At 43.4% G+C, this 15,806-nt stretch overlaps 1 protein-coding gene across 2 annotated transcripts; it reads left to right on the top strand.

Annotated features, from left to right (window-relative positions):
• Nucleotides 1–670: 670 nt before the first annotated feature.
• fkbp8 (FKBP prolyl isomerase 8) lies at nt 671–14,302 on the top strand. Of its 2 annotated transcripts, none has more exons than XM_048560087.1 (9): nt 671–778; nt 1,472–1,821; nt 2,228–2,397; nt 2,729–2,817; nt 3,484–3,704; nt 5,558–5,730; nt 7,558–7,635; nt 10,895–11,026; nt 13,906–14,302. In XM_048560087.1, exons 2-9 carry the CDS (start codon nt 1,485–1,487, stop codon nt 13,990–13,992), a joined length of 1,287 nt encoding a protein of 428 aa, XP_048416044.1. In that variant the 5' UTR covers nt 671–778; nt 1,472–1,484; the 3' UTR covers nt 13,993–14,302. The 2 variants fall into 2 exon arrangements, with proteins under 2 accessions (XP_048416044.1, XP_048416043.1); XM_048560086.1 differs by having other exon boundaries at nt 748–813.
• The last annotated feature ends 1,504 nt before the right edge of the window (nt 14,303–15,806 follow it).

Raw genomic sequence — 15,806 nt, 5'->3', positions numbered from 1 at the left:
ACATGTCCGTCATGGGCCTCCTGCAGTGCCACAATGATGCCACCCGAAGGTTGCAGGAACAGCAACTCATATTCCGCCTGGGAACCCTGCAGCCATATGGGATCAATGTGGACTTCACCAGTTTCAAAATCTCCCCTTCCCCCACTGCATCCCTAAACCAGCCCAGTTCATCCCCTCCCCCCACTGCACCACACAACCAGCCCAGCTCTTCCCCCCCACCCACTGCATCCCAAAACCAGTCCAACCTGTCTCTGCCTCCCTAACCTGTTCTTCCTCTCACCCATCCCTTCCTCCCACCCCAAGCCGCACCCCCAGCTACCTACTAACCTCATTCCACCTCCTTGACCTGTCCGTCTTCCCTGGACTGACCTATCCCCTCCCTACCTCCCCACCTACACCTTCTCCACCTATCTTCTTTACTCTCCATCTTCGGTCCGCCTCCCCCTCTCTCCCTATTTATTCCAGTTCCCTCCCCCCATCCCCCTCTCTGATGAAGGGTCTAGGCCCGAAACGTCAGCTTTTGTGCTCCTGAGATGCTGCTTGGCCTGCTGTGTTCATCCAGCCTCACATTTTATTATCTTGGAATCTCCAGCATCTGCAGTTCCCATTATCTCTGATACTACTTTAAGAGATCGCTTTGGTACCAAACTGTGGAGGAACCGGAAGTTGATTTGACAGACATTCCGCAGAAACCAATCAGTGGAGAGGGCGCCGCGTGTTTGTCCAATGAGATCCCGCGGGCGGAGCCCGAGCTTGAAGAGCGGAAGTTAGAGACAAGGTGAGGGACAGAGTGAGCAGGGGGCATAGAAACCGGTAAGATACCCTCCGGGGGCCGTAGAAACCAGTCAGATACTTCCGGGGGTCGTAGAAACCGGTCGGATACCTCCGGGGGCTATTGAAACCGGTCAGATACTCTCTGGGGGCCGTAGAAACCGGTCAGATACTTCCGGGGGCTATTGAAACCGGCCAGATACTCTCCGGGGGCCGTAGAAACCGGTCAGATACCTCTGGGGGCTATTGAAACCGGTCAGATACCCTCGGGGTCTAAGGCCTGTGGTGTCCCCCAGTCTGAGGGCACTTTTGTTGCATGGAGTCTGTTTAATTCCCTTTCTGTCCCTGGATTAATGGAAGCTCGGGCCTTTGCTGCTGCAGTGATCTCAGCTGCCTGCTGTAGACGATCAGCTCTGCCTTCGGGGACCAGACACACACACACACTTTCTCTCTCTCTCTCTGACTGTTCCTTCTCTCTGGAAGGAAATAATATCTGCTGGGGCTCTAATAGCTGGCTCCTAAAGCACCAAATGTTAATTAGCAAACCAGCAATGCTGTTCAACTGTGGGGGCATCACCATTTACTTTGATCCCCTCAGTGTCTGTCCCACTGAGGAACTGGGACAGTGGGAGCTGCTTGATAGGGAATTTGGAGACTCTTGTGCCAGTTCATTTACTTTCTTACTTTTCCTCCCTTGCAGTTTCTGAGCTCACATGGAGGAGGTGGCCCGGGGTTCTGCGGGAGCAGCCGGAGATGCAATAACTCTGGGGAGTAAGCATGATGTCGCTCACACCTCAGGGAAGCTCCCAGTCCATACAAAAGCCTTTCTCCTTGACAGTGGGGAGGATGTTGAGATGAGCAATGATGACACTGATGAAGAGGACACAAGTGAGCTCCCTTCTTTGGAAGACTTGGGACTTCCTGAGGTCCAGGTTGCAGCTGAGGAAAACCCGGAGTCCAGCATCACCGTGATGAACAAAGAGGCTGGAAGCAGGGCAGGGAATCAGGACAGTTCACAGGAAACTGATGATGAGTGGCTTCAGGTCCTGGGTATGGTTCAGCTGTCTCACACACTAACCTGTCACGTACTTTCCACATGTTGGTTGTTTATTCAGTACTGTCGGAGGGCCAGCGCAGGGGGAGCGCCGCGCTCTCGGAGGGCTAGCGCAGGGGGAGCGCCGTAATGGCTGATCATGCCACTAGTCGACATTAATCCATCTGCCTTGTTGTCTGTCTAGGGGAGGACATCTGTTGTCCTTCCCTCGTCGAACCTGTGTGTGACTCCAAACCCACAGTGTTGCTGTAGGTTCTTAACTATCTTCTGGGCAATTTGGGCTGGAAAATAAATGCTGGCTCGACCAGCAAAACCCACAAACATATAACTTGTGATGGCATCGTCACTGAATCCTCCTCTAATCCAATTCTCAGCGCTTAATTTCCTTGCTCACTCCTGCAGGGAACGGGCTGCTGAAGAAGAAAGTTCTAGTAGCTGGCCAGAGTCAGGAGCCGAGGCCACAGAAAGGTCAAAATGTAACAGTGAGACTGAAGATGACGTTGGAGGATGGGACTGAGGTGGAGGAAGATCCTAATCTTTGTTTCACCGTGGGGGACGGTGATGTTATCCAGGTTGGTTTTGGGCGAGTTTCTCATTCCTTTCCAATAGAAACAAACCACTGCAAATGGTGGAAATCTGAAATCCAAACTGAAAGTGCTGGATGTGGCTCTTCTGAACTTGCAAAAAACATTCATACTTGACTTAACATTCACCTCGCGCCCCCCCCCCCCCCCACCCCCCCCCTTGCCACCTACTCCATCCTCCTCCTCCACCCTCACAGATACTGCTGGAGCTGCTGAGTTCCTGCAGCACTTTCTGTTTAGATTTCTGGTTCTTTTGTCTTTACAGAGGCAGGTTCTATGAGAGTACTGTTTCAGGGTCTCGTTCTCTCTTTTTATCCAGGCGTTAGATCTCTGCGTTCAGTTGATGGACCAGAATGAAGTTGCATTGATTGTCTCTGATGCAAAATACGCTTATGGCAGTCTGGGCAGGTGGGTGCAGAGACCTCCTTGTAATTCCCAAGCGTCTGGATGAGCAAACCCCAATCCTTACTACAGACATTATCAGGCTGTTTCTCTGTATCAATCCTTCAGCACTTCAGTCCATGTTTCATTAAGACTCCTCGGATATGGACAGGACAAGCTTAGAACAGTTCAGAGGGTTAGCTAAACTAATTCCTGGGATTGGTTTGTGAGGAATGTGTGAACAGGTTGGACTGGTGTTCATTGGAGTTTAAAAGGATGAGAGGCAACTCTACTCTTTTAAACTGAAAGTGAAGTCCTTTTAACGCTGTCCCCATCAAACACTCCCAAGGCAGGGACAGCATGGGCTAGATACAGAGTAAAGCTCCTTGTAAAATGCTGAGTTGCTCTGTCATCTCTCTCTTGGATTTCTGTCCATCTTTGGCTGACTTGTGTTGGATATTTTTCCACAAGTTTTTTTGTGATGGACCTCCTGGATTTTGGAATCTTGCAGTTAGCAGAATTTCAGCCTGTTGTTTTGAGCAGGATTGTTCTGAGGTCCAGTGGGAACCTTTATCAATGCTGTGTCCCTGGGGCTTCATCTGTTTTTTAAAGTAAATATTCTGTGCAGCATAAGGTATGTGGAACTGGTTGGTATAGTAGGAGTTGTCATTAATGCTGTCTCTCGTCTCTCAGCTCTGAGCCCAGTGTGCCCTCAAATGCCACTGTCCATTTGGAGGTTCAGCTTCTCTCTATGGGTGACAGCCCGGATCTGGAGCTGTTGTCGGGGAAGGAGAGACTGCTGCTGGCTAATAAGAAACGAGAGCGAGGAAATACGTATTTCTTGCGCAATGAATATGTCTTTGCAATCGGCTCCTATGACATTGCTCTCAATATCATCAACTCCAGCTCCAAAGGTAAATTCAGCACCGCACTGCTACGGGTGTTGTTTGAATGGAACTGAAATGAAAGATGTAACTAATCTGACGATAGGGGGTGCAGGATGAAGCCATTCACTCTCTATCATTTAGCTTCTTCCTGGCTCCCTGTACCTTGATATTCCTGTCCAGTCACAGCCTGTCAGTATATGATATAAAGTTATGATCTGACCTGGTCCTTTGTTGCAGTCCCTCTTCTAAAAGGCCTAGCTTGGATTGTAAGGCCCGTTGCCTAACCTGCCCCTGCCCTGGAGAGGCAACTCTCACTCTGTCTCTGTCTAGCAACTGATCAGTTCTTTTCAAAATGCCAAAATTCTCTCTTTAATCGCCTACGTAGCTTAAATGTCCCAAGGAATTTGATTTAGGTTCATGCCTTGGCACATAGCATTCTAGTAAATCTGGCCCATCTGGTTCTGAAGTGTAGATGTTTTTAACCAGCTTGCCTAGATGTTTTGACTTGTGTCAGGAGCAGGTGGGATTTGAATCTGGATCTTTTAACCCCGAATTCAGAACAGTACCACTCTGCCTGGAGTGGACACAGTTATTCCAGATGTGGTCTCATTTCGAGAGCTGCAGCTTCTTCCTGCATCTCTGTTCTGGGCCACCAGTTATCAAGGCACACATTGCATTAATCTTTGGGCATTTCTTGTATCTGACTTACTTCACTTTAATGATTGGTTTATAGGGCTTCCTGAATCTTGTCCTAAAATTCAACATACAAGTATGGAACATTAGTAGGCCATTCAGCCTTTTGAGTTTGCTGTACCATTCAATAAAATCGCGGCTGATCTGATTTTAACCTCAACTCTACATGTCTACATATCCCTGAAAATCTTTCATCCCCTTCGAAATCAAGAAGCTATCCACCTCTGCCTTAAAAATATTTAAAGATTCTGTATCCATTGCCTCCTGAGGAAGGGATTTCCAAAGATTTTAAATCCTCTGAGGGAAAATGTTTCCTCATTTCTGTCTTAAATAGGCAGCCCCTTATTTTTAAACTATGACCCCTAGTTCTAGCAGCATTTCCACATCCATGCAGTTAAATCCCTTCAGGATCTAAAATGTTGCAATTAAATCACCTCTGACTCTTCAAAACTCTATAGGATGCAAGCCCAGCCTGTTGCCTTTTCCTCATCAAGCAATCCACTCATTCCAGGTATTAGTCTCTAAACTTTCTCTGAACATCTTTCCGCAAGAAACTGTATTCCAGATCTCCAGTGATTCTAACCTTTCATCATTTAGGTAAAGATCTAGGCCCGAAAAGTCAACTTTGGTGCTGTTAAGATGCTGCTTGGCCTGCTGTGTTCATCCAGCTCCACACCATTTTGGTAACACTGGGGTGTTTTCACTTTTTGCTCCAAAACGTGTGATTTGATGCTTACCTGCATTGAAATCCTCCAGTCTCGATTTTCCATGCTCATTAACTCCATCAATGGATGGCTTTATAATCTTAAATCAAAAGCTGATTGCTATCTTACAATCCCTGTCATTGGCAAACCTAGATATATAAATCATTAAGAGTTGAATTCACAATATTGATCCTTCTGGGATGTTGCCAGTCACATCCTTGGACCCTGTGAACAATCAGTGCATGCTATCATTCCATATGACATACAGGTTTGTACATGTATGAAAGGCAGCAATACTCAAGCAGCTTGTTCCCAGCTCTCATTTGGCTGGCTTTTTCCATTTGTCTCAACGTTGTTTCCCCTGCTGTTACCAGGGGCAGTATCTCTGTTTTGCTCCCTCTCACTCACTCCTTTACACATCTTCCTCACATCTTCTCTGTCATTTACTCACTCTCTGTTTGAAACTTGATATTAACTTTGCAGTTGACTTTCTGGAGGGGGAGGAGAAGGAGCTGATGAATGTGAAGGTGAAATGTTTGAATAATCTGGCAGCTGCTCAGTTAAAGCTCGAACACTTTGAGGCAGCTCTGAAATCCTCAAATGCAGCCCTCCAGCACCAACCGAACAATGTCAAGGCTCTCTTCAGGAAAGGAAAGGTAGGCCCAGTCTCTCTCAAAATCCAATCTCGATATGATAACACTTTGATATCTCTGAATTGTACTCATGGTGTGTGCACAACAGAGCAGTCATAGAGTCATATCGCATGGAAACAGACCCTTCGGTCCAATCGATCCAAGCCATCATAAATCCCAAACTAAATTATTAGCATTTGTCTGTGTTTGGCCCATATCCCTCAAAACATTTCCTATTTATGTACTTATATAAATGTCTTTTAAACCTTGTAACTGTACCTGCATTCACCATTTTCTCTGGAAGTTCATTCCACACACGAAATACTGTGTAGAAAAAACAAGTTGCTCCTCATGTCCTTCTTTAAATCTTTCTCCTCTCACCTTAAAACTATGCCCCTAGTTTTGAGCTCCCCATTTCTGGGAAAAAATCTTGTCATAGACCTTATCCATGCCCCTTGTGATTTTTTAAAATATAAACATGAGTAAGGTCACCCCTCAACCTGCTGTGTTCCAGTGGAAAATATCCCAGTCTTTCCAGTGTATTTTTATATCTCAGATCCTACATTCCCAGCAACATCCTGGTAAATCTCTTCTGAACCCTCTCCAACTTAATAATATACTTCCTGTAACAAGGAGATTAACAATGTCCTGAACAACCTCATCATAATATTCCAATTCCTGTATTCAAAGATCTGAGCAATGAGGGTAAACTATGCTGTCTACCTTATTAACCACCATATCTATATAGGATACAAACTTCAAAGAATTACGAACCTGAACCTAGTCTCTCTTTTCTACAACACAGCTTAAGGCTCTGATTTTAATTGTATAAGTCTTGCCTTTGTTTGTTTTACTAATATGTAATATTTCACATTTATCCAAATGAAACTCCATCTGCCACTCTCTTCAGCCCATTGAATCAGTTGGTCAAGATCTCTTTTTACTTGGGTAACTGATCCTTGTGGAACATCACTAATCACGGGCCTCCAGTCCAAAAATCAGTGCTCCACTGTTCACTCTCTGTCTCCGGCAGTTAAACCAATTTTGTATCAAATTGGCAAGCTCACCCTGAATCCTATGTGATCTAACTTTACTAATTAGCCTATCATGAAGAACCTTGTCAAAGGCTTTAGTAAAGTCTATCACTCTGCCCTCATTAATCATCTTGGTTACTTCCTCAAAAAAACTAATTAAGTTTGTGAGAGATGATTTTTCTGTCAAAACCATGCTGACTGCCCCTAATCGTTCCTTGCCTCTCCGTCCTTTTGCTGAATTTTAAAATCTTTCTGATCTTCAGGCTTACACTTTTTTGCTGGACTTTGTGCATTGAAGTAAATTATTTTTGTTGTAAGCAGTGTATTTGTTCTTCACACGTTAGCCATTTGCCTGTCATGTTGTTTCACATAGGTGCCCATTCACTGTAGCCATTTTCCCCGATACCTTAGTATTCTTCTCCTTTAGATTTAAGACCCAAGTTTCTGAATGAACACCATTTTCAAATTTAATGTAAAATTTCTATCATAATTTGGTCACTGAACAAGAAAGAAACCTTTTTGCTGTTATACCGAGTAAGCACAAGCTTTGTTTATCTTGCATGATTGGAACCAAGGACTGTATTTTACTTTCACCTCAGTCTTTGTTAAGAAGGCACATTGTACCACTGGATAGCTATGTGTTAAAGAATCGCTCATCCAGGAAAGGCATCACCGTTCTGTCTTACAGTTCACATTTGGTGTTGGTGTTTGCGTGTGTGGGCTGCACAGTGGTCTCCTAAAACAGTTGGTTTATTTGGCACAATGGCGAGAGGCTGTACTCCTGACACCCTTTCACTAGCTGGTGTTCTGTTCCTAGGTCCTGGCCCTGCAGGGTGAATACACAGAGGCCATTCCTGTCCTCAGGAAAGCTGCACAGCTTGAACCATCAAATAAGGTGAGCAGGTGCTTTTGCCCAAGGTGTTGGCAGCTGTGATCGCTGTTGGTTTTGTCACAGAGAGGCAGCGTGGGCTTTTAGGCAGATATGGCAAAGGTTGTTTCTTGTCTTATCTTCCCAGTTCTACTTGTGTGTGAGTGGTATGTACCTCTGAGCATATGTAGAACATACCTTGAACTACATCACTCCCCATGTGATAGAGTCGGAGAGTTGTCTATCACAGAAACAGACCCTTCAGTCCAATACATCCATGCCTACCAGATATCCTAAATTCATGTCCCATTTCCCAGTATTTAGCCCATATTCCTCCAAACCCTTCTTATTCATGTCCCCATCCAGATGCCTTTTAAATGTTGTACTTGTACCAGCCTCCACCACTTCCTCTGGCAGCTCATTCCATACACGCACCACCCTCTGTGTGGAAAAAGTTGCCTCTTAGATCTTTTTTCTATCTGTCCCCTCTCACCTTTAAACATACGCTGTTTAGTTTTGGATCTCCTACCCCGGGAAAAAGACTTTGGCTATTCACCCTATCCATGCACCTCATGATTTTATAAATTTCTACAATGTTACCCCTCAGCCTCTGACCCTCCAGGGAAAATAGCCCCAACCTATTTGGCCTCTCCCTATAGCTCAAAAACTCCTACCCTGACAATAAGCTTGTAAATCTTTTCTGAACACTTTCTAGTTTCACAACATACTTCCTATAGCAGGAAGACCAGAACTGAATGCAGTATTTCAAAAGTGGCCTCACCAATGTCCTGTAAAGCTATAACTTGAAATCCCAAATCCTATACTCAATGCTCTGACCAATAAAGGCAAGCTTATTAAATACCTTCTTTGCTATCCAGTCTGCCTGTGACTCTACATTCAAGGAACTCTGAACCTGTTCCTGCAAGGTCTTTGTTCAGCAGCACTCCCCAGGACCTTACCAGCAAGTGTATAAGTCCTGCTGTGATATGCCTCTCTGAAATGCAGCTCTTCACGTTTCTCTAAATTAAACTCCATCTGCCACTGTTGAATAAATGTTGATTATGTATTTAATCTCCTGGGCCTATTTCAGCCTCTTTAATTCTTTCTTGCTTTCAACACTACCCATTTGGTGAATTGTTGTCTGGCTTGCCCTCCAGTTTGTAGCATCTAACACTTCTCTGTGTTGAGAAGCGAAGGATTTCTTTTTATGGAGATTCTTGAGAATGTCATTGCACCAGTCGTGTACTTCTGAGGTTCAGTCCCATTTGAAATGTAGAAGATGCATGAGTACACCGAACACACTGGCATGGTTCGGGCCTGCCTATGCAATGTTACCGGAAAACACTCACTTTTCACATTGACAGCAACCAGCTGTCTTTCACCATCACCATCATCTCTCACAAACCCTCTGCTATTTCCAAACTACCTAATTGCTGATCACATCCAATATGGGGTAATGAAAATTTTCCACCAATTTAGTATTGGAAAGAGAATGAGATGAAGGAGCAGGAGTAAGCCATTCAGCCCATCCAGTTTTCCCTACATTCAATGAGATCATGGTTGATCCGATTATCCTCCACTCTACTTGATTCACTGACTTAATTACTGATTTAAAAATCACTATCAGCCTTAAATATACTTAATGAGCCAGCCTTGACAGTAAAGAATTCCCTAGATTCACTACTCTGAGACAAAAATAAAATCTTCTTTGTCTCTGTCAAAAGAATGACTCCTTATTCTGGGATTTGGTTGTCTGGTCCTAGACTGTCGTACGATGAGAAACAACCTTTCCACACACAACCTGTAAAATCCCCTGTACTCAGTTTTCTTTAAAATAAAAGCCAACATTCCATTTGCTGTCCGAATTACCCACTAAACTTGAATGTTAACGTTTTGTGATTTGTGTTTGAAGACTCCTGAATCCCTCTGTGCTGCAGCTTTCTGCAGTCTTTCTCCATTTAAGTAATATTCAGCTCCTTCATTCTTCCCACGCAAGTGTATAGCCTTAGAATTTCCCATATTTTATTCTGTCTGACAAGTTATTGCCCGCTCACTTAACCTCTTTGTATCCCTCTGCAGATTCTTTGTGATCCTCACCACTTCTGATCTGTTTTTGTTATCTGACCTGGAGATAATTCTCTTCATCTCTGTCCTAAAACAGAGACCCTCAATTTTAAAGCAGTGTCCCCTGATTCTGGAGTGACCCACAAGACAAAATATCCTCTCTACGTCCACCTTGTCAAGATTATTCAGGATCTTGTATGCTTCGATCGGGTCACCCTCACTCTTCCAAACTCCAGTGGAAATAAGCCCAGTCTGTCCAACCTTTCCTCATAAAACAACCCAATCATTCCAGGTATCAATCGAATAAACCTCCTCTGAACGATGCCAGTTTTTAAAATTGCCATTCTTGTTATCGAATCCCATCTAGGCTCTGTTCCCTCCCTATCTCTGTCACATTCTCCAGCCCCTAAGTAACTCTGAAATTTCTGTACTCGTCTAATTCTGACCTCCTGAACATCTCTAATTTTCATCTCTCCTCCATCAATAGTTGTGCCTTCATCTACATGAGTGCATGGCTCTGGAATTTCTTCTTGGCTCCTCTCTTGGTTTTAAATAACATTTTAAAACAGATGTTTCTGATCTGTTGATAACACGGTGTGAAGCTGGATAAACACAGCGGGCCGAGCAGGAAAGCTTGACGTTTTGAGTCGAGACCCTTCTTCAGAAATGGGGGAGATGGGGAGAGGCGGATAGAAGATGGATAAAGGAGAAGCTAGGGTGACCTGTTATTTGCTTTTGTGACTCTGTTTCAGTTTCCAACAGGTAACCTGCAAGAGGCCTTGGAATGTTTGATTCCTTTAAAGGTACTTTATAAATACAGGTTGGTATATTGTGTTGTAATGGCCAAGCTGCCTCTTCCTAAATTTGACTGAGTTTTGGAATTCAGATTGTTATGCAGATTAGAAACTAATAGGGTTTTCTTGTAGTTAGGATTGGTCAGATTTAAAAACAAAGCCCTTTGTGTATTCTAGGTGACCCTGCATCAATACATCATTGAATTAAACTCAAGGTCTCTCACAAGAAACATTATTAAATTTCTATTGGAAATCTGCATTTGGGCGATCTCTCAGTCCTCTTGGATTGTCAGTTCCTTGCGATATCCATGATCTGGGTAGACAGGATGCACCTTTTTTTTGAAAACACTAATTGTTGTTGCTGAGCGTTTTGGTTTGGATTGGATTTTTTCTGGTCTCTAACAGTTGCTGTTGCTGCTGATCTGCAGGCAATTCAGGCTGAACTGTCCCAGGTCACGAGGAAGCAGTCAGAGCAGCGGATCACTGAGCAGGCCATGTATCGTAAGATGCTCGGAGACATTGCAGTGCCCCCTCGGTGCCCACCATCCCGATCATCCTGGGTATGTGAATTCGAAAATTGTTTCTATTTCCCCTTCACACTTGGCCCAGGTTGAATCTCCATGGAAACAGCTTGTAAAATAGGGGGTGCTCACTTCTGAGTGGGACAGTCTTAAAATATTGGTTAATGAAGTATTCATTCAAAAATGCACTAGATTCTGGCAATGTTCCCTCAGACTGGCAAGAAGCAAATATATTTATTAAGGAAGTGAGAGAGGCAGCAAAGAGGAAACTCTAGGCTAGTTAGCTTGACATCTGTTGTGGGGCAGGTGATAGAATTGATTATTAGAGATTATAACTGCGCACTTGGACAAACCCAATTTAATTGGGAAGATTGTCAGCATGGTCTTGTCAAAGAGAAATATGTTTAACCAATTTATTGGTGTCTTTTGAAGAAGTAACATGGTTAAATAGGAACCTGTAAATGTACTGTACTTGGATGTCCAGAATGCATTTGACATGGTACAACATTAATGGTTATTGTGCATATTAGGAAATGATGGTGTAAAGAGTAGCACATTAGTGTGGTTAGAAGATTGGCTGGCTGCCAAAAAACAATGAGGATGTATGAATAAGGCTGGTGGGGTATGATCAATGTCGTAGGGGTTTGTACTGGGACCTCCACTATTCACAATTTATATTAATACCTTCGATGAGGGGAGCAAAGGCTTTGATGCAATCTGCAAATTTAGCATCAATGTAGGTGGGAAGGATGTTATGAAAAGGGTGTAAAGAAGTTGTGGACATATAGATATAGTGAGTGAGCAAAAGCTTGGCAAATGGTGTACAATGTGAGAAAATGTGACATTATTCACGTTGGCAGGAAGAATAAAAAAAAGCAGAGTATTACTTGCATGAAGAACAACTGTAGAATTCTGAAGTTTTGAGAGATCTCCGTGTTCTGGTCCACAAGTCACAAAATGTTAGTATACTGGTACAGCAACTAATTAAGAAGGCTAATAGAACACTATCCTGTATTATAAGAGGAATTGAATGTGAAAGAAAGCATACTTTAGTTGTATGGTGCATTGCTGAGCCCACATCTGAAATATTATGTATGGTTTTGGACTCCTTTTTAAGGTAATACATAAATACATTGGAGGTGGTCCAGAGGATGTTTACTGAATTGATACCTGGACTGAGTGGGTTGTTTGAGGAAAGGTTAGGCAGACTGGGCTTGTTTCCACTGGAGCTTAGAGAGAGAGGTGACCTGAATGATCTTGGCAAGGTGGATGTAAAAGGGAGTTTCCTCTTGTGGGTCAGTCCAGAACTGTGTAACTGGCCACTGTTTAAAAATTAGGGGTCACTCTTTTAGGACAGAGAAGAGGAAAATATTTTTCTAAGATTGTGCACCTTTGGCATTCTCTGCATTGGATGATGGGTGAATATTTTAAAAGAAATATAAATTCTTATTAGGCAGGGAAATTGAGTGCTATAAAGTGTATTGATGAGAGTGTGAAATTCAAGCCACGATCTTATTGAATGGCAGAGGCAGTTGGAGGGACTGAGTAGCCTACTCCCGCTACTAATCCGAACTTTTAGATATCCTGCTTCTTGCCCCTGCATGCCAGCTTTTAGTGACTCATCAACAAGCTTACCCAGGTCCCTTTGGACACCTGCACCTCCCACACTCCTCATTTCAGTAACACTTTGTCTTTCTGTGTTAGCTTTCCACCAGAGTTGACAGTTTCTCATTGTATTCAATATGTTCTTTCCCATTCACTTTGCCTGACAAATTGCCACCAGTTTTGTCATTAACACATTTGGAAATGTTGCAGTTAGTCCCCACGTTATTTATTTTCTAACTAACTGGTTCAGAGATGTTATTACATACCTCTGAGCAGGTGGAACTTGAACCAAGTCCTGTTGGCTCAGAGGTAGGGAAGTTACCACTGCATCACAAAGCTAGAGTTATGACATCTATCTTTTTAAAACAAAATTACTTTCTCATCAGCCTGTTCAGAGATGTTATTTATAGAGATTAGTAGTAGCTACAGCTGATGCATTGATTCTTCCCTCACTAGTAAAGCCTGCCATTCCGAGTAAAACGTGGTGACTGCTGTTGTCTGCACCCCACCCCCACCACTCCATTCCCACACGCTTAATTTTGTTTATCAAACACCTGTATGGTATTTCTCAAAAGCGTCTAGAAATTTAAATACACCACATTCACTAGTTCTCCTTTATTGACACTAAGTAGCATCCCCAAACTCCCAAGGCACCCAGGTTTGATTTCCTCCCCACTTGGACTACTGTCTGTGTGGAGTTTGCGTGTTCCCTCCAGATTCCCCTCAGTCCAAGAATGTGCAGGTTGGATGGAATAGCCACGGGAATAGGGTGGGATGCTCTTCAGAGGGTCAGTGCGGAATTATCAAGTACTACGTCTTTACGCTCTTCAAGTCCCTTGGTCGCTTTGTATTTTTGGGAGATATTTTCAGTATCGAATGTGAAGGCCAAAATAAAGCAACTGTTTAGTTTCCCATTAATTCCCCTGTTGTGATTTTTTTGTAATCATTCACGTTTTTGAAGTTTCTGCAGTCCAACTTTCATATTCATGCATCTCCTCTAGTCCCTTTCTTGGCCAGATTCTCAGTCATCCTTCTGCTGGATTTGAAATTACTGAAAATCCTGGGGTTTGCAATTATTTCTGGCAATCACCTAAGCACTTCCTTTGAAATAATTACATCTTTTAACTTAATTTGTGAACAATAGTTGTATTGTTCTGTTTGTAAATCTGTCTACTGTTAAATGTGTTTTTTTTTCCACAATGCACTGAAACCAAATCGTCTCTCATGAGATCCTTTCAATTATACCGACCTTGTTCAGCTTTGGAAAGGGGGGTAATTACTGCGTAACATTATCCTCATCTTGGCTTTTCCAGAAGATTCCATGGAAGTGGCTGTTTGGGGCGACAGTGGTTGCAGTTGGAGGTGTGGCTATGTCAGTCATCATCGCTGCAAGAACCTGACGCATTGTCACCAGAGTAACACTCTTAAAGAGGCAGGCTACAGACAGTTGCAGAATTTCTCAAACGTTCTTTTTTCCAATTCAGAGCATTCTGGGCCTCATTACTTCAGGTATTGTAAATAAAGTTACAGGAATTGAGCCACACCCGTTCTTTCATTCCATTTAAACTTATTGACTTGGAGCCTGTGACAGACTGCAGATTGGTTGATTTACTTGTTTTGATTTGACATTAATTTATTTCTTGGAGGGGGGGCATGGAGCTTCCTACCAAGTGACATGTTTATATAATTATAATAAAATGTTTTTATTGAATTGTGTGTATGTCTGGTAAAATATAAATATGGCTTGAAGCTGCTGGCCAGAGTGAGATCCACTTTGGAAATAGGGACCAACTCTGGTAATGCTCTGGTGCACGTGGATCAACATCATGCTGTGTAATGCTGTTCTGACCCAGGGTCTTTGGGAAGCTGCATCAGAAGTTGATTCAGTTGGACATTTTTAGTGTTTTCTTGATTGCTGTGGCTCTCTTTGTGAGGCAATGTGTAGCAGACTTCCAGTTGTTAGAAGTAACCTATTTACCCCATCTTGTGATTGGTTTGAATGGTTAACCAGTGCACAAATTCCCAGGACAGATGTGAGGTCTCCTGGGGTTTGCTCAGAGATAGAGGTCTCTTCTATGTGGAGGGCTGTGACCTAAACACACATTCAGTTGCCTGTTACCTATGCCTGGCTTGAGAGAGTTTTGACCATTTACTGGCTCATCCATCTGTGAACATTAACTTGTCAGCAGAGTAACTCAAAAGCTTTGTTCAGTTGTCAGCAAAGCAGTGAAGTGCCTTCCTGCAATTGATCTGTGAGCTCCTTTGGATAACAGTTATCCTTCAATTCATTGTGTTGCTGTAAATGATCAGAGTGAGGTGGTTAACTTTGTTGATTCAGAGCCTGCTGTAAATTCTGTCCTACCAGCAGATAAATATGCTTATGTTGTCACTCCACAATCAGGCTTGAATACATAATCAAGGCTAATGCTGAAAATTCCATGACTCTTAATCATTGTAGTCAGAGTTTCTGGTCAGTGGTGATCCTCAGGATGTCAATGGTGGGTGTTGGTTAGATTTGTTTTGTTTGAGGTGGTCATTCTCGTACTTACGGGGCACAGACAGTACTCACCACATAATCGGGCCAAGCCAGACCACTCAATCCCTGACACTTCAACTGGTGTCAAACATTTATACAGTCATCAGTGAACACCCCCAATTCTGAGCTTATGATGTCAGAAAGGTTATTGATGAAGCAGCTGAAAATGAATGGGTCTAGGACACTGCTCTAAGGGGTCAGCCCATGTGGTGCAATGATAATGTCCCTGCCTCTGAATCATGAGGCTTTGGCTCCAGAGCTGTCATAACATTTCTGAACAGTTTTTGAGAAAGAAAATATCTACTGCAAGAAACTCCTGGAGCTGAGAGACTGACCTCTAGCAACCACAACTATCTTCCTCTGTGCCAGGAATGACGCCAGTTTGGTTAAGGGGGTTTTCTGCTGCCACACTCGGTCAAACGTGGTCTCAATGTCAAAGGCAGTCACTCTCACCTCTGGGAATCAGCTCTTTTGTCTTTAAATTTAGTCTCTGTAACCTGTCCTAATACTTGCATTTTACCAGTGGCCTATGTTATTTTTAAATGATTTGATAACCAAAAGCTGGGGAGATAATTAAGGTGCTAGAACAACGTAAGTTGTTGTTTAAAGCACCACTTATCTAAGTTGAACAGGCCTCATTGAAGAGAGGAGGTGGTTAGTAACCTGAGCTGTTAAGGC

Source organism: Stegostoma tigrinum, chromosome 30, assembly GCF_030684315.1.
Source record: "Stegostoma tigrinum isolate sSteTig4 chromosome 30, sSteTig4.hap1, whole genome shotgun sequence".
Lineage (NCBI taxonomy): Eukaryota > Metazoa > Chordata > Chondrichthyes > Orectolobiformes > Stegostomatidae > Stegostoma > Stegostoma tigrinum.
Note: the sequence above shows the minus strand (reverse complement) of the source record. Positions and strands in the feature narration are given on the sequence as shown.

Coding starts and splice junctions, on each gene's coding strand:
- fkbp8 (XM_048560087.1), top strand. CDS start 1,485: ATGGAGGAGGTGGCCCGGGGTTCTGCGGGAGCAGCCGGAGATGCAATA. Junction 3,705..5,557: donor CATCAACTCCAGCTCCAAAG/GTAAATTCAGCA, acceptor TTAACTTTGCAG/TTGACTTTCTGGAGGGGGAG. Junction 5,731..7,557: donor CTCTCTTCAGGAAAGGAAAG/GTAGGCCCAGTC, acceptor TTCTGTTCCTAG/GTCCTGGCCCTGCAGGGTGA.